Raw genomic sequence first — 19,412 nt, forward strand, 5'->3', positions numbered from 1 at the left:
TTACATATAGTATTTTACAGCTTTTAAATAAACATAATAATATACTCTAAACATACATAGTACACTTTACTGTCATTGTATAAAATAATATTTTATGAGAATAGTTACTCATTAGGGTTATTTATTATCTAAAGACACATAACACAAATATCTTTAAATAATCTAGACAACTGCTTAAATAATTAGATAATTTAAGAATCATAGGTTTGAAATGGAGTGAGAAGGGAGTGAGGTGATAATTGTGATTTCTTCTACCTGTGGTAATATACAGATACCTACCTATTTCATACATACAAAACAGAATTTCATAAAAGCCTCATGTATCTTCTATTACTACAAATCAAATTATATCTTAAATGAAGTAATATTTGATCAATAAAACAATTCCGTGTCAAATTTTAATAGGTAAAGACTACTACATGATTTGCTTTTTAATTAAATATGATTGTAACATTTGGAAGTTGTTCAAAATGTGTCATAGTACAAATTTCCTCAATATAGCCAACTTAATTCACAACAGTGCCATGAGGATCTGAATTACTATTACCTTGTATGAGCTAATCCAGGAATCAGCAAACTCTTTATCTATGGGCCAAATTGAGTCCACTGCCTGCTTTTGTAAATAAAGTTTTATTGAAATACAGCCAAACACATTCATTTACGGATTGTCTTGGGCTGCTTTTACCCTACAATGGTGGGGTTGTGTAGTTTGCAACAAAGACTATATGGGCAGAAAAGCCTAACGTATTTACTATCTGTCCTTTACAGAAAGTTTGCCAGTTCTGACCTATCCTAAGAGTCTCATCATAAAGGAATTTAGGGAAGTCAAGGCACTGCTACCAATAAAACAAATATAGTGCTTTTATAAATGGAAAACTAAACAAATTAATAAAAAAACTATTAAAACACTTCATGTACTTATTAACCCCACCAGAAAGTTAATACTGAAATCAAAATGAATGCTTTCCTTCCAATAGTCTTATTATAAAAGTTTCTTCATAAAACATTATGTTAGGATATAATCAAACTTGTTTTACAATAGCAACTGTAAGATTATTTGACTTTTAATCAGATGGTTAACATTTTTCTAATTATAACATTTATAGAAAAATTAAACAATTATTGGTAGATCACATTTGATCAGAGTAGTCAAGCAAAAATTACTATACATATCAAAAACTCAGACATAAAGCAACTAGATACATACTAGTGAATGAAATTTCCTTTCAAATGCAGTGAACTATATTCTTAAACAGAGTACCTTTTTTCCCAACTAAATCTGCTTTTCTCCAAATTGTATAACTTTGTAATTACTTTGTGTTTGTCCCTATAGTCTCTGAGAAAACAAATTTTGATTACTTTTTTTTTTTTTTTTTTACCTTGAGATCACGGTACACAATCTTTCCGGAATGTAGATAGTCCAAGGCAGAGACAATTTCTGCACCATAGAAACGTGTACGGTCCTCAGAGAACACCCGCTCTCTCGACAAATGGAAAAACAGCTGCAGGGTAAACAGCAGGGACAGGATTGTAATAATTACTGATTTAGTGGGGGAAATTAACACAAACATAAAACACCTCTCATCACCATATTGTGATGATAGATAGTGTACTCTCGGTGGACACTGCACACTCTTAGACAGCAGCTGGCTTCTCTTTTCCAGGTTTCCAAGGGGAAACTGTGAGCTGTTAAATCAGCGTTTTAATCAATATACCAATCTTGTTTAAGGCATTCTGCTTGCTACCCATTTAACCTTCAGTTACCAGAGGAAAAAAGTACGCACCATCAGATTGCAATTTCCCCCTCACTATACTGCTGCTTCACTCTTCCAAGGATTAAGTATTGAGACATTACTAAAATAAACGAACACAAGCATAGATGTAACATTTTTACTAAATTATTTGATTTACCTTTGATTTCAAAGAAAGGATTGATTTGCTTAAACTGGTTTATTTAAACGTGTTACGTTCTATAACACAATTTTTGATCCATCATGATATCATCAGAAATATTTTCAAAGTTCAAATCAACATTTTCTACAGTGAGAAAATTTAAGGCTTTAAAATTTTAATTTATTTTAGTAATGCCCAAAATGGACTGAGAAGCTTCCATTATTCCTTTTATAGTTCTCAATGTATATTCTTTCTGTTTTCAGTAATAATAAACTACGATGTCAACCTTTTCTCATATAACCACTTAAAATGATAAGCCTATCCATTTCCTAGTTAACCACTTAAAAGATACACCATTCAATAGTCAACAAATATTTAGTAGAATTTACTGCTACCAAGCATCCAGTTCTCTAACAGGCCAGCTCTTCATTTTAAAAAACTACAAATCTTATCTCTCTTAAACAACATACACGAAGAAGGAGGTTTCAGGCACTATGTATTGACTATTGACCTTTGTTGTTGAAATCCACAAAGAACAATGAGAGATTATTTACAGTGCTGAGCACATTGCCAGGTATCTTGGTAGATACTCAGTCTATGTCTGTGATGAAAGAAAGGAACCAAGCAGTCAATGTGCCCTTGACTGCAAGCTCAGAAATCACTCCTTCACATCTTCACATGGATCACTGACTCTTAATGCTTCTACAAAATCGGTGAGAATTATGGTTAACCAAGATTTGTTCTGCACACAACAAATCATAATCTCCAGTAACATAAAATGGGTTCCCTACAGATTCCTTCTTCCCCTTTCCCATCCCCACTTAACAGTCTATTATTGTTTTAAGATAAATGTTATGCATGACCCATTGGCATGAGGGTGAGGGGGAAAGTAGGGGGAGAGAGCGAGCAAGAGCAAGAAGAGAAATATCATCTATTGCCAAACACAAAGACTGGCACAACACTAATAATATCAAAACTAAAATATTTGGCAGATAGTCTCTAAACTTTAATGTTCCCTAGCATATTGTCACATTTTATCAAATCTAAGATGCTACTAATTGGGACTACATCATCATTTTATGTAATACCAAGAAAGAAAAGAAACTTGTTAATTATTAATAGAACTATGACACACCACCTACTATAAAAGGCATTCTGATTACAGAAATATTAAATGCATCTTAAAATGATCAAATACAGTATGTTGAAATCTAATCAATTTATATAATTACTCAGAGATATTTTTGAAAATTCATTCATTTTATATAGGCAGATACATATTAAGTACTACCAATGCATCACCATCCTAACAAGGACAGGGAGTAGAAAGAAGGGATCATCAGTAAAACCATTCTGAAAAATTTCCAGGTCAAAATAATTTCTGCCATGCAAAATATCACCAACTATGAGGAAGCAATCCTGTGATCGCTATGTGGGGTTATGGTAGTCTTCTATGCAATGAAAATAGTGATTAGGTTTCTAAGTTTTCTTAAAAGAATGTCAAGCCTCCCACTCACTCATCTACTTTACAAGAGATATGGATCCTCCCTAAATCAATATAATATATGCAGGATTCTAGATCTTTATTTAGACCATATATATCTTCAACTTGTCTGCCAGCCAATTTCTATAAAAATATGAGCTAAAAATTATATTTAAGGGGAAGAATTCTATTTATTTCCCAATCTGCTGCTATCTGATGTGTACCCTTACTACTTTATGGAACTTATTCTCGTTAAGTTAACCGACAACCTCTTAATTGACAAATCCAGTAATCTATTTAAAGTCTGTGCCCCTTCTTCCTGTTCTGGAGCTTAGGACATCACCTACCGCCCTCTCTTGAAACATGTTCCGTGGCTTTGGTATACAACTCTCTCCTAATTTTCTTCCTCACTCTCTAGATAGTCCTTCTCAGTTCCCAGTTGGCTCTGAACCAACTTTCTAATTCAGTATTCATTTAGTGAGCATCAATTATTTTAAAGTCACTGTGTTGGGAACTGGGAAAAGAAAAAGAGGGCATACAATGAAGATTAAGACATAATCTCTTATGTGTACAGCACTGATTGTAGTGATGTTCTCATGAGTGCACGCTTATCTCCAAACTCATCAAGTTGTACCTATTAAAAATATACAGCATTTTGTATATCAATCATACCTCAATAAAGTAGTTTTTAAAAAAGGAATCTCTGCCACTAAGCAGAGATTCTAACCCAATGAAGGGGACGCATATATTGACCAAAAAAAAAAAAAAGAGGGCCATGATAAACTTTATAATTAAGACATTAAAAGTATTTTTGAAGGTAAAGAGTGATTAATATGCACTGGGATGATCTGGGGAGACTTCATAGATAAGGTAATATTTCACTTAAGTTTTAAAGAATGGGATTTTTCACAAATGAAAAATGTAAGGGAAAACTACAAAAAGTTGGTACTCAAGTTATATCCATCTCTGTATTTCTACCACAGCCTAGCATAGTATCTGCATACTGTAGGTAATTAATTAGCATCTGTAGAAAGCATTAGTAGTGAAGAAAAAGGACAGCTGAAAAATAATAAGCATTCAGAGCAAGGACAGAATTTAAGCAAATTATTTACAAAAAGCTGCAGACATAAAGAGAAGAAATAGTACCAACCCATAAGGACATCACTCTCTGGTTATAGCAGCCAGATATATACACTAATCTACTAAAAATATGGTAATTATTATGAAGCAGAGAAGACATTTAAGGAATAAGTATGTTTGCTAATATCAGAAGTTATATTTGAACTGGATGAGAGCTTCTGAGGGACATCAGCTAGAGTGGTAGTAACAGACATTTCAAGAGAATCAATATTCTAGAGGGAACTAGCTTGTACCACTTGGGCCAAGGGACAGATCAACAGTGTTGAGGTTTCCCTACGGCTGGCTGAGTAGATGCTGCTATAAAGGAAAAGAAAAGGGATGGGGACAGAGGAACAATGAGTTTTACTTTGACATGCTGCTATCTAAACAAGCATTTGATAACAGAGCTTTGCAACTGTGGGTCCCAAAGTTATAGAGGTAGATACAGGAGTCATTTACAGAGAGGATATTGTTAAGACCAAGAAAGCAAAACATAGCCCAAGAATTCAGTAAAAACTGCAAAGGGAGTTAAAGGAAGAATCTTAGGGTACTACTATACACAGGACAAGAAAAAGAAGTAGAATAGGATATTGAGATGAAGTACTAAGAGAAGTACAAAAGGAAGCAAGAATACAGTATCTGAAGAGGTGAAAAGAAAATTTCAGGAAGAAAGTTCATTTACTGGACTTTGGAATTAGGTCATTTGTTACCTTTCAGAGACAAGATGTCATATTTAGATGGGCTGAGAAGAGAATGTGAAGTAAAAGGTAGACACGTATGCTACTGCTTCAGAAGAAATGAAAGAGATGAGCCAGAGCCAAGATAACACCGAACCAGAAGATTTCTGGTGCAACATAATAAATAATGCTTTCAGGAAAACTTTTGCTCAAAGAAACTGAGAGATATTATATAGCTATAATTCATATGGAAGAGAAACACAAATTAAAAGACCAATGAAATCAGGCAGCTGGAAACATGTTATTTTAGGTTATAAGAATTTAATATAGGATAACTTGATGATGAGAATATATAATAAAAAGTATATGGAAAAAGTGACTACTTAATAAATGGCACCACAATTTGCTTTTTTTTTTTTTGAGACAGAGTCTCACTCTCTTGATCTCTCGCCTGGGCTACAGTGCCGTGGAATCAGCCTAGCTCACAGCAACCTCAAACTCCTGGGCTCAAGCAATCCTCCTGCCTCAGCCTCCCAGGTAGCTGGGACTACAGGCACGTGCCACCATGCCCAGCTAATTTTTTCTATTTTTAGTTGTTTGGCCAATTTCTTTCTATTTTTAGTAGAGACAGGGTCTCGCTCTTGCTCAGGCTGGTATCGAACTCCTGAGCTCAAACGATCTGCCCGCCTCGGCCTCCCAGAGTGCTAGGATTACAGGCGTGAGCCACCGCGCCCGGCCTACAATTTGCTGTTCATCTCACATAACAAAATAAATTTTAGATGTATTAAATATAAAAGATAAAAATAAAAAGCCAGAAAATATCTTATCTCAGGATGAAGGATTTTCTAAGCATAAAAGAAATGGAACACATAATAAAAGGGAAATATAGTAGAATTCGCCACATAAAACAGAAAAATTAGAGGTAAAATGGAATATTCATAACAAATATGAAAGTTCATATACTTAATAAAGAAATCATAAAAATCAAAAGACTACAACGCAAAGAAAAAAATGGGTAAAAGACACAGACAATATAAGAGAAATACAAGTTACTAAAATATATGAAAACATGCCACCTTATAATAATCAATGCAATAGAGATAAAAACTTAAAAAGGGATAATTTTAATATTTTGTTAGTGGAAAGTGTGGTGAGATAAGCATCTTTATACATTGGTGGCTGGTAGGTAAACAGATAGAAACTCCTTGCAAAACAATTTGGCAGTAATATCAAGATATTTCTAAAGTTCAGCAGTTCCTCTTCTAGAAGTTTCATTAAAAAAAAAAAGAAATATGGAAGCCATCTTCTACACAATGATATTGTTTGCAGAAGTATATACATTGACAAAAATGTGAAAACAGCCTTCCAATCATGTTGAAGAAAAATAAAAGTAGATTTTTATCTCATACCATAACAAATTTCAGATGTAATTAATACTTAAATAAAAAATATGAAATTAAAAAAATAGAAAGTATGAATAAAAAGTCAATGGGACTGAACTGACCCAACTGCCCTAACAACTGACAGAAACATATAAAACAAAAAAAAGAAAACTGTAAAAATATATAACAGACCTCTCATTAGATACTGGACAACAGGCAGTGCAGGATTATGACTCCTGTGAGAACAGGAACAAATGAGGTGAGCCATATGATTACCCTCCTTTTGTTTGGGGTTACTTTCTGGAACATTATTCAAGAAGAAAAATCCTAAGTGTTAACTCAGAGGTTTCAGTGTTGGAGACATAAATATCAGATTTTGAGGATGGTGAGGTGGATGGCATTTGCAGGACAGAATACCAGTGAGGAGGAAGCTACACAGAACCTGCATAAATGAATATGCTGCCACGTGTAAGGCTAAGCTCTATGAGGACAATCAGAGAAGGAATGGGGAGCAGTATACCTAATAATTCCCAGAGCTCACAGAGAGCTAAGAGACATTCAATCTTAAGCAGTCAGAGGACAATCATTACTGAAAACTCAGGCATTCAACTGGTATCCCTAAAGAATCAGAGTAAAAACTAAACCTACACTAACAAAGCTAACAAACAAGACTGTAAAATGTCAATCATATTTGCAGAACAAGGTCTAACACTATTTGAATGAAGACAACAAAACCCAGGAAATCCAAATTCTTTTTTTTTTTAATTTTTTTATTTCAGCATATTATGGGGGTGCAGATGTTTAGGTTACGTGTGTTGCCCTTGGTTCCCCCCGCAAAGTCCGTGTTTCAAATATGTCCATCCTTCAGGTAGTGCGCATTGCACTCCCCGTCCCCTTCTCCCTCCTCCCCGCCTCCTCCCACCGCCCTCCCCCTTCCCCAACATCCAATAGATGTTGTTCTGATATGTGCATTTATGTGTTGATTAGTTAATACCAATTTGATGATGACTACAAATGGATCCCATTCTGCTGATCTTGTGATGCCCCACTTTGGATAATGGGCTTAAGTTTAATCCAGGAAAGTGTAAGAGGTGCTAGATCACTGTCATTTCTTATGATTGAGTAATATTCCATTGTAAACATATACCAAATTTTGATAATCCACTCATGGATTGACGGGCACTTGGGTTGTTTCCACATTCTTGCAATAGTGAATTGTGCTGCCATAAACATTCGGGTGCAGATGTCCTTATCGTAAAATCAAACAACCCCATCAACAAATGGGCAAGGGAAATGAACAGAAACTTTTCAAAAGAAGACAGAATAATGGCCAGCAAACATATAAAAAAAATGCTCAACATCTCTAATCATTAGAGAAATGCAAATCAAAACCACAATGAGGTATCACCTAACCCCGGTGAGATTGGCCTCTATCAAAAAAACATAAAACAACAAATGTTGGCGAGGATGTGGAGAGACAGGAACACTTTTACACTGCTGGTGGGACTGCAAATTAGTGCAACCTCTGTGGAAAAGAATTTGGAGATACCTCAGAGAGCTAAAAATAGAAATACCATTCGATCCAGCAATAGCACTATTAGGCATCTACCCAAAAGAGCCCAAATTCTTAATATCTAACCAATGAAAAACAATCAAAAGCCCAGAAATAAACCCATGCATATATGGTAAACAAAATTTAACAAGAGCGCCAAGAATACACAATGGAGAAAGAATGGTCTCTTCAATAAATGATGCTGGGAAAACTGGATATCCACATGCAAAAGAATAAAATTGGAGCCCCATCTTTCACCATATCCAAAAACCGACTCAAAATGGATTAAGGACTTAAACATAAGAACGGAAACTATAAAAGTCCTAGAAGAAAACACAGAAAAAACTGTTCAACATTGGTTTTGGCAATGGTTTTTTTTTTTGGATAAGATACCAAAAGTACAAGCAACAAAAACAAAAATAAATAAGTGGGACTATATCAAACTAAAAAAGCTTCTATGTAGCAAAGAAAACAATCAATGGAGTGAAAAGGCAACCTATAGAATGGGAGAAAATATCTACAAACCATATATCTAATAAGGGGTTAATAAGCAAAATATACAAGAAACTCCTACAATTCAACAGCCTAAATAAATAAATAAAGATTAAAAAATAGGCAAAAGACCTGAACCTGACCCTTTTTTCAAAGAAGACATACAAATGGCCAAGAGGTACATGAAAAGGTACTCAAGATCACTAATCATCAGGGAAATACAAATCCAAGCCACACTGAGATAATATTTCACATCTCTTAGGATAGCTATTATTAATTTCAAAAAGACAGAGATAATGTGTTGGTGAGGATGTGAAGAAAAGGGAACCTTTGTGTATTGTTGGTGGGAACGTAAATTGGTACAGTCGTTATGGAAAAAAGTATGCAGGGTCCTAAAAATTAAAAATAGAACTACTATATGATCTAGCAATCCCACTTCTGGGTTTGTATCTGAAGGAAATGAAATCAGTACCTGAAGAGGTATCTGTACCTCCATGTTCACTGTACCATTATTTATTGCAATGAAGATGGGAGTCCAAGTATCTCTATTCTAAGAGGTGGAAAGAACCTACGTCAGATGAATGGATAAAGAAAATGTGGTACACACACAGGAATATTATTCAGCCATAAAAAAGGAAATCCTACCATTTGTAACAACATGGATGAATCTTGAGGATATTATGTTAAGAAAAATAAGTCAGACAGATAAATACAAATACTATATAATTCTACTTATATGTGGAATATAAAAGAGTCAAACTCATAGAAACAGAGAGTAGGATAGTGGTTACCATGAGTTAGGGAGTGAGTAAAACAGGGAGATATTGGTCAGAGGGTACAAACTTCCAATTATAAGATGAATAAATTCTGGGGATCTAATGTACAGCATAGTGTCTACAGTCAAAAATACTGTATTGTGTATTTAAAATTTGCTAAAAGAGTACATCTTAAGCATTCTTATCTCTCTCTCTCTCTCTCTCTCTCTCTCACACATTCACACACACAGGTAACTGTGAGGTAACAGATGTATTAACTAATTTGACTGCAGCAATCATTCATTTCGTAATACATACACGCACATGTGTGTGCGTGTGTGTGTATCTCAATTCATCATTATATACCTTAAAGTAATACAATTTCATTTGTTCATTATACCTCAATAAAGCTGGGAAAAAAAACAAAAACAAACCCCCCCCCAAAAAAATGATCTAGCATCCAATCAACAATTACTAAACACGAAAAGATGCAGGAAAATATGACTCACAACCAAGAGAAAAATCAGTCATTAGAAACTACCTAAAAATTATAGAAATGATGGAATTAATAGACATTGACTTTAAAACAGTACATGAACATAAAGAAGAGATAAATGAAAATAGAAACAAATGAGATGACAAATGGTGTCTGAAATAAAAAGTTCACTAGATAGTATTAACAGATGAGATACTGCAAGAGAAAAGACCAATGAACATGAAATCACAGGAAAAGAAACTATATACATTACAACTGAAAAAAAAAGCCTCAGTGACAGTTGGACACTGAGGACACTGTGGGACGGTATCAAGGAGTCAACATGTGGGTAACAGAAGTCACTGAAAGAAGAAAGGAATTTGAAAAATAATGCCTGAAATTTTCCAAACGTTCATAAAAATAATAAATACAGAGATCTAAGCATCTCAATGAACCCTAACAAGATGAAAATTCACATACACGCATGGAAGCTCAAAATGTAAGAAGTCAGAGCACACGGAAACTGGTGAAAAATCAGTGATAAAGAGAAAATCTTTAAAACATTCTGAGAAAAACTCCACATATTATACACAGAGGAACAAATAGACTATGAAAGTATTCTACATGTTTGTATTCTCAGCACTATGCGCCCAGTATATGGCACATATCATGTGCTTAATAAATATAATATGTACTGCAAAGAATAAAGTTAAATTTAAAAATACTTTCCAAAGAATTATTCACAAGGAAAATCAGGCTTAAAGTTTTGAAGGTAAAATACTTTGATTAGAAGTATTAAAAAATCATATACAATAATTGACTAACTTTGCTTTTGTTCATGAAGGAAAATGAGTTATTTGCTGCTCAAGCAGGCAGCATATCTTTAGAAATTTAAGTTCCTTTAGGCAAAGACTACATATTTAATTTTTTCTGTGTTATGCTTAGTCATGCTTTAGGAATACAGTAATATAAATGCATTATCTCAAACTACTAACTATACAAGCATTTTATCACAAACCTATAATGCTTATTTTGAAAATAAATTGCTGTATTTTAAAAAAACTGTTTAAAAAAGTTATATCTTTAATGCAACAAATTTTCCCAAAAATACAGATTTGGACTTAAAAATGTCCTGAGAATTATCACTGCAACCTAATGTTTTAAAGTCAATTATCTTTTTTCTTACAAATAATGCTTATATAATTTTAGTCATTCTTTTGTAATTATATAAGATTGGCTATCTGGAGAATAATAAAGTATGTTTAATACGGGTCTCATTAATTTGAATGATTAGATTCATTATCATAATATTGATGGAGCTTAGAATCTGAATAACCTAAAGACAATGAATTAATTAAGCAAGAAGACATGGCAGTCTGTGCAATAATGCTGATTAACACATCCCATGGGTATACAAAAAGACCCAAGAGAAAAAGAATGGCTCTAGCTCACCTACAGGGAAATTAATCAAAAATACCATGCCATGCAATTGAAATTGTATGAGTTATACAATAAAATAAGCATTAATCTACTCTTATAGAATCAAAGTATTTATTGTTACATGTATCAGTAATTCTTATTAATCATCTTCCAGATAATGCTTATCTTTTCACAATTTTCACTCAGTGTGCATTTGACACAGAAAAATTAATGCAAAGCTACTTACATTTAGTTTTTGAAGGTTGTTTCAGAATGACAGTGATAGACATGAGATGCAAATATGAAAATGCCGTATCTTAATAACATGGTTCAAAATAAAATTTCTTTAAAATATAAATTAACCCCCTAAGATGCTACAAGAGAACTGAAAAGCATCTAAAATAAAGGTTGCTCTGAAACAGCTGTTTGGTGCTAAGTGTGTTAGCTATAAATTATAGGCTAAATGCCTCAAGCCCTATTTCTCTACTTCTTTCTCTCTTTTAATAAGTCTGAAAACATAACCAGAATTCTAGATCACCGACTAGGTGCTTGATATTAGAAAAACTAGTCTGTAAGCTAGCAATTTTTTAGAGAAGTAATGCAAAACAAGAAAAGTTAAAATCCCATTTTCTGGGATTAAAATATCACCTAATAAAAATATTTAATAATATGATAAATATAAAAAAGTTGTTTTAAAGAAAATAACTGTTGTGATTTTATTTTTAAAAAGCTCAGCAAGCTAAGAATACAACAGAACTTCTTCAACTTGATAAAGGGCATCTATGAAAAACCTACAGCTAACAACATATTAATAGTTAGTAGTGAAAGTATGAATACTTTTGCTCTAAATCAGGTATAAAGCATGGATATCTGCTTTCACCTGCCATTTAGCATTGTTCTAAACGTCCTAGACAGTTTAGTAAGGCAAGAAAATGCATATGAATTAGAAAAGAGGGAGTAAAACCATCTTTGTTCTTACATGACATGATCATCTACACAGAGAAACCCACAATATTTATAAAAGACTACTCAAACCAATAAATGAGTTTAGCAAGAATGCATGATGCATAGCTAATAAGTAAACATCAATTGTAGTTCTATATGTTAGTAAGAAACAATTAGAAATTGAAATTTGTAACAATAAACCATTTATAAGAAACATAAAATAATTATGAAAAATAATTATAAATTTTCCTCATGGATAAATGTAATATGTTCAAGACTGTACAATAAAAATTACATAATATTGTTGAAAGAATCTAATGTCCTAAATAATGGGAAAAGATATACCATGCTCACGGATCGGAAGATAACATTGTTAACATGTCAATTCTTCCCAAATTGATCAATAGATTTAACACAATCACAATGAAAATCCAGTAGGACTTTATATAAAAAAATCAATAGTCTTACTCTATAATTTATATGGAAATGCAAAAGAAACAAAAGATATCTGATTTTAATACTCACTCTAAAGCAAAAGTGTGATAAATTGAAGGCAGTGTGGTAAAACTGTAAGGATGGGTAGATATATTTATAGATCAATGTAACAATATTGAATCCAAAAATCAACCTTTTTGACTAGGTGTCAAGGTAATTCAATGGGAGAAAGATAGTTTTTCAACAAATATGCTGAAAGAATTAGATATCCATTTGCTTTTTTTTATTATTTCAGCATATTATGGGGGTATAAATTATAAATCTTTAGGTTATATATATTGCCTTTGCCGCACCCAAGTCAGAGCTTCAAGCATGTCCATTCCCAGAAGGTGCGCACCGCACCCATTACGGGTGGATATACCCATGCCCTCCTCCCCCCTCCCCGATGCCTGATAAATGTTACTACTACATGTGGACGTAAGTGTTGATCAGTTAATGCCAATTTGATGGTGAGTATATGTGGTGCTTGTTTTTCCATTCTTGGGATACTTCACTTAGGAGAATGGGCTCTAGCTCTATCCAGGATAATACAAGAGGTGCTAGATCACCATTGTTTTTTGTGGCTCAGTAGAACTCCATGGTATACATAGACCATATTTTCTTAATCCACTCATGGATTGATGGGCACTTGGGTAGTTTCCACATCTTTGCAACTGTGAATTGTGCTGCTATAAACATTCAAGTGCAGATGTCTTTTTTTCCTTTGGGTAGATGCCCAGTAATGGGATTGCTGGATCAAATGGTGGTTCTACTTTTAGCTCTTTGAGGTATCTCCATATTGCTTTCCACAGAGGTTGTACTAGTTTGCAGTCCCACCAGCAGTGTATGAGGGTTCCTATCTCTCCGAATCCACGCCAACATTTATTGTTTTAGGACTTTTTGATAAAAGCCATTCTCACTGAAGTTAAGTGATATCTCATTGTGGTTTTGATTTGCATTTCCCCAATGATTAGAGGTGTTAAGCAGTTTTTCATATGTTTATTAGCCATTAGTCTGTCTTCTTTTGAAAAGTTTGGGTTCATATCTTTTGCCCACTTTTTAATGGGGTTGTTTGCGCAAAAAAAAAAAAAAAAAAAGAATTTTGACCCTTATATAACCTTATATAGCCCTATACATGAAAATTAACTTGAAATGGATCACAGATGTAAATGTAAGAGTTAAAACTACTAACACTTCTAGAAGGAAGGCTAAGGAGAAAATCTTAATAAATGAGTTAGGAAAAGATGTTTTTAAATTAAACACAAAATTTATAAATCATAAAAGAAAAAATTGATAAATTGTATTAATATGTCACCTAATTTAAAAGTCTGCCCTTCAGAAGATACTGGTTGAAAAGCCTATCCGTCGTTTCCAGGGTGGGAACTGACTGTGAAGGGGCAGGAGAGACTTGTGATAGAGACATTCTACAACATGACTGTGGTGACGGTAACTAGGTTATGCAGCTGTCAGAACTCACTGAATTGTACACTCAAAATTGATCAATTTTATTGAATGTAAATTATGCAAAACAATGCTGATTATTATAGATTAAAACAGACATATACACAGGGAAAAAATCCCTCTTATGAAATAAAAACGCAAACTACAAAATGGGAGAAAATACTTACAAAACATATATATGATTAAGCACTTATGTAAAATATATAAAGAAGTCTGATAACTCAATATTAAAAAGAAAACTAATTTGAAAAGCAGGCAAAAGATTTTAACATATACTTTAAAAAATAAGATACACAAATGGAAAATTAGAACAAGAAAAGATGTCCAGTATCACTATTTATTTGAGAAGTTCAAATTAAAGCTATAAGGTACTACTACATAGCCACTAGAATGGGCAAAATTTAAAAATACCACCATGCCAAGTGCAGTGATGATGTTAAACAACCTTCTGGGAATGCAAAAATGGAATAGTCAATTTGGAAAATAGTTTGGTAGTTTCTTACGAAGTTGAACATACCAAATGACACAGAAATTGCATTTCTAGGTATTTTCCCAAGATAATTAAAGAATGTATGTTCACACACAGATCTGTACTGAAATATTCACTAGAGCTTTTTTCCTAACAGGCCCAAGTTGCAAAGAACCCAAATGTCTATCTAGTGGTGACGGTATAAACATACAGAACAATCCATACCATGCAGTAAAGCCATAGAAACAAACTACTGATACATGCAATAATATGGATGAAATTAAAAAGTATTATGCTAATTGAAAAAGGCAGAACACAAAAGACTATATCCTGTGTTTTTCTATTGTAGTTTTTAATATTTGAATATTGTTTTGTGTTATTGTCCTGTTTTTCTTTCTTAGGGTCTTGAATTACAGATATATTACTTCCTCTGTTTTTAAGAGAAAAGCTCACTCTGGGTAAGCCAGCCTTGGTGTAAGATGTCTGACTACCCTGAAATTGCCATGCTGTGTCATAAGACATGGAGAGGAATTGCGGAAACAGACAGATGCCTGGTCAACCCCTGTAGTGCTAGTCACCTCTCCTGAGATTTTAGATTTTAAGCAAGCAAGCATTTTAGATGTTGACGCTAGTCAAGTCTTCTGATGACTACTTTAGATGCAGTGAGATATTTGTTTAATGATTCACTTTAGGAAACTGGCCTTGAAATATTATAAAATTATATACTAAAATACTCTCGACTCTCTCTTACCTCCCACCCCACTCCGGCACAAAAAAGAAAAAAGAAAGAAAAAATACTCTCAACTTTATTTTGCCTCGAACTTTAGATGCTAACGTGAATAATGAAATGCATTTTTACTGGCTTAAGAATATCTGAAAAAGCTTTAGGTGAAAGCAACAGAATCCTGATATTACCTAATAATATATTAATAACTAAAATAGGTAGCAAAGAAATTAGCTTGTCAGACTCCTGACAATAAAGTTATCTAAACTTTATAAAATTTAAAAAATCATTATGAATACGAAATGATACTTTTAATTTAAAAATTACCCAATTCACACCTCCATAAATTAGTAAGGAGAACTAGAATGCTGATTGGTGGTACTTTTGTCTTATATGAATTTAAAATGAGATGATTTTGGTTCCAAAATACCAGACAAATACTAAGAAATCTGAATAAGTATGACAGCATCTCAAGAATGGCATGAAACTAAAAGTGATAATACAAAAAATAAATTTTATGAAAGAAATTAATATAGAATACACAATGAACTTAGTATGGACAAAAATAATAAATAACTGAAACTGTTACCAGTACCTACATAAAGAAAATAAAGGAATGTGAAGAATTTATCAGATGAATAACATTTTTACATGATGATTTTCCTTTACTCCCCTAACGAATCTCTAACTTCTAGGAAATTCCAGCCTTGTGAGAAATTTCAGAGGTCCAAGTTACAGGCCTGAATGAAATAAAGCTACGAGTAAGATTTTAGGTAAGAGTCCCAAGACTCTGCAACCAAACTAAACAACACCACCTTCGTCAATTTTCAGTTTACTTTTTTCCCCCAGGATATTTTTCTGCTTCTCATGTAAATTTACTAACACCTAAGGTATAAAAAGAGGGTGGATTGGATATATTAGCAGCAGTGTTACTGGTCACAATATTAAAGAGGTTTTACAATCTGTTCTACTAATGCTAACTTACTGTCCACCAAAGTTGCACTGAACTCACACTCATAACCTCGTTCTGCTGGGCTCCAAACCAACTCTTGTATGTTCTGTATTATAACCAAGGTGCATACCCTGCAGCAATCCAAAACAGGGAAGGATCTGTGGTACTCTGCTTAGGAACTACGAGATGTCAGATCCAATGGGCACTTCTCAGTTGTTACCTTACAGGATTTACAATACCCTCTTATACTTAATCTCTCCTTAATGTCTAAGGCTTCTCTGGTCTGGCTCCTGCTGCCTACGACCTTCCTTAGGCTTCTCTGATCACCAACATGTCTTATTATCACATCTCCAGGCACTGCTCTTGGCCACTGATGTTCCAATTCCACATACTCTTCTCACACTGGGCCTTTCTTCACGTCTTCGGTTTCAGCATTGCTGATGACACTGATCTGTATCTCTGACCTAACTCTCCCACCTCCTTGACATCCCCACTAGGCACCTCAAAAAAGGATGATCCCCAAGAGAAACTTCTTCCTGTGTTTCCTATTTTTATGAATAGCCCGGTGTCCACAATTCCCTAAGCAGAAAATCAAAAATTAAATGATATTTCTCTGTATATTTAGTCATTAGATCCTAGTGATTTTAGAATCTAAGTATCACTAGAATTTAATTTCTTCTCAAACTACCTCAATTAATGACCTCATCATTTTTATAACTGAATGACTGAAAAACTCCTGACTGTAGCAGCCTCCCAAGTATTTTCCTTGCTTTCACTTTTGTCCTCTCCACTTCAAGCTCTGTACTGCTGGAAAGCATTCTTTCTAACATTTCTTCATGGAAATTCTTCCATGATGCTCCACTGCCTTCAGAACAAAATCTAAATGACTTGGGAATGAAGATGTCTCCTAATGTGACCTGACTACCTGTTGAGACTCTTCTGTCCTTCTGCAGAACTTTATGCGTTATCCATACTGTACTATACCGGGGGTGGGACTTGCATGCTCCTGCACATTCTACATGTTCTATTTATTTTTGTAGGAATGCCCTCCTTCCAATCCTTACTGCTATAACTTATCCTTAAGTTACAGTTACCCTTAAGTCTCAGTTTCGCAATCACTTTAAGAGTGATTTCCTACTCTTCCATCTTCTGCTTTCCTTTCCTCTCTTCTTTCTAGATTAATTCAAGTGCTCATTCTCTGCATCCGATAGCACCAGTATTATCATAGCCATAATGGTACTATAATGTATCATTATTCTCATCTTGAGGTCATTCTGTGAATACACTCATTGAGAAGAATGGCAGAATCATATTATTTAAATCAATTAATTAATCAATCTATCTCAGCTATATCTTGCTAAGCCCATTTCTTTGAATTTATGTAAATAAATTACACGCAATTATGAGGCAAATCCATTGCACTGATAAGCCCACAAGAAAGCAGTGTTGGTTTTTCACAACGAGCATTTCTCTTACAATCCACCTCCATCGAGATTTTTTAGTACTTTAAATACAGTCACACATTGCTTAATGATGAAGACACGTTCTAAGAAATGTGTCATTAGGTGATTTTGTCATTGTGCAAACATCATAGAGTGTACTCACACAAACCTAGATGCTATAGCCTGCTACACACCTAGGCTATATGGTATAGCCTATTGCTTCTGGGCTGCAAACCTGTATAGCATGTTACTGTCTTACGGGACCACTGTTATATATGCTATTTGTCATTGACAGAAATGTTATGTGGCACATGAATGTCATATTGGCAAACATACAGCAAGCATGGCCAAGAGCATGCTAACTCCTATCTCAACTGTTATATTTAGATTTCATGATAAACATCCCAGAGCACAGACTAAAAGGATGCTATTGCTAATTCAAAACCAATGGACAGTAAGTATGAATTGAGTAAAAATTAGTCACTTCAATGGGCCCACTAAAGAAGCCTATCTCAGGGGGAAAATTGGATATAAAGAGATTTGACTATGCTGCCATTTGGTTGAGCACTATTAGTCTACCAGAGCTTGCGCACAACAGGCCAGTATCCGTGTGCTCAAGTCTCTTAGACATCACACAGACGCTGCCCGTTGGTAAGTTATGGTGTATGTGTGGATTGTTGATGTGTGTTTATAGCTTCCCTTACTTTAATTCTCTCCCTCCATCTCAATCTTATTTCAAAAATATAACTACTATGTTTAGTATTTTTTCTACAGCAATTAAGTTTTCTGCATTTCTAGGAAGCATCCCTGGGTAGAATAAATGGCAAGGTTAACCTAAAGCAAAACCAAAATTAAATGAGTCACCATAAGGACATACATAGTGGTCACAGATTTCCTCCCCAGCAATGATAAATCAAAAAGTGAAATAGCCTTATTATGTTTCAAGAACTAAAGCATTATTTTAAAGTACATTTGATAATCTGAAAGAATAAAACATTGGGATAGTAACTATATAAAAACTCCATTTTTATTAAAATTGCTAAATATAAATAATTAATTTTCATTTTTGCTTTCTCCATATACATAGCAATGTTGTAATTACCTATGCATTTTAAAATTATATATATCACATATAGAATCAGTCCACCTGCTTCGAAACATTAAATTTAGTCCTTATGTATAAGCCCAATTCAAAAACAAAAATTCTGAAAAAAAAAGAAGACATGCCAAATGCCAAATAAGATAAATAATGTAGGAGTATTAACGCTAGAGAAAACCATCTGGTTAATCTGGAAATCTGCTTTTGTGTGTCAATTTTTTTCTACAATCGCCAATTAATTAATCTCCTAAATTCTCTAGGTTTAGAATAAAATGCAGATGCTAGCTAGCGCCTGCTAGGAAGTTTTTCTTCATTCTACCATGCAGAAATCTCCTTTCTCTCCTCTGAAGTCCCACAGACCTTCAACTGTACTTCTGACACAGGTGATAAATATCACTTTACACTTAGTATAATTTTTGTACCTCATTTTCCCCACTAGACAATAAACTCTTTGAGGGTAAGATCTATGTTCAATCTAGATTTCTATGCCCTACGATATCTATCATAGCGCTTTGCACAGACTTATTAAACGTGTATTTTATTTTATAAATCCAAAGATACATTCTCCCGAATTTACATTATCAGCTTTTTTTCCAAAA

General features: G+C 33.9%; 1 protein-coding gene across 4 annotated transcripts in view; it reads right to left on the bottom strand.

Annotated features, from left to right (window-relative positions):
• AKT3 (v-akt murine thymoma viral oncogene homolog 3) overlaps positions 1-19,412 on the bottom strand; it is a 295,324-nt gene that overhangs the window by 74,918 nt on the left and 200,994 nt on the right. For all 4 annotated transcript variants that reach the window (XM_012644381.1, XM_012644380.1, XM_012644382.1 and 1 more), the window contains one exon: positions 1,380-1,502. In XM_012644381.1, the coding sequence (XP_012499835.1) occupies positions 1,380-1,502 (123 nt within the window). The remainder of the gene's footprint in view (positions 1-1,379; positions 1,503-19,412) is intronic.

This window comes from Propithecus coquereli, unplaced genomic scaffold (assembly GCF_000956105.1).
Source record: "Propithecus coquereli isolate 6110/MARCELLA unplaced genomic scaffold, Pcoq_1.0 Scaffold210, whole genome shotgun sequence".
NCBI lineage: Eukaryota > Metazoa > Chordata > Mammalia > Primates > Indriidae > Propithecus > Propithecus coquereli.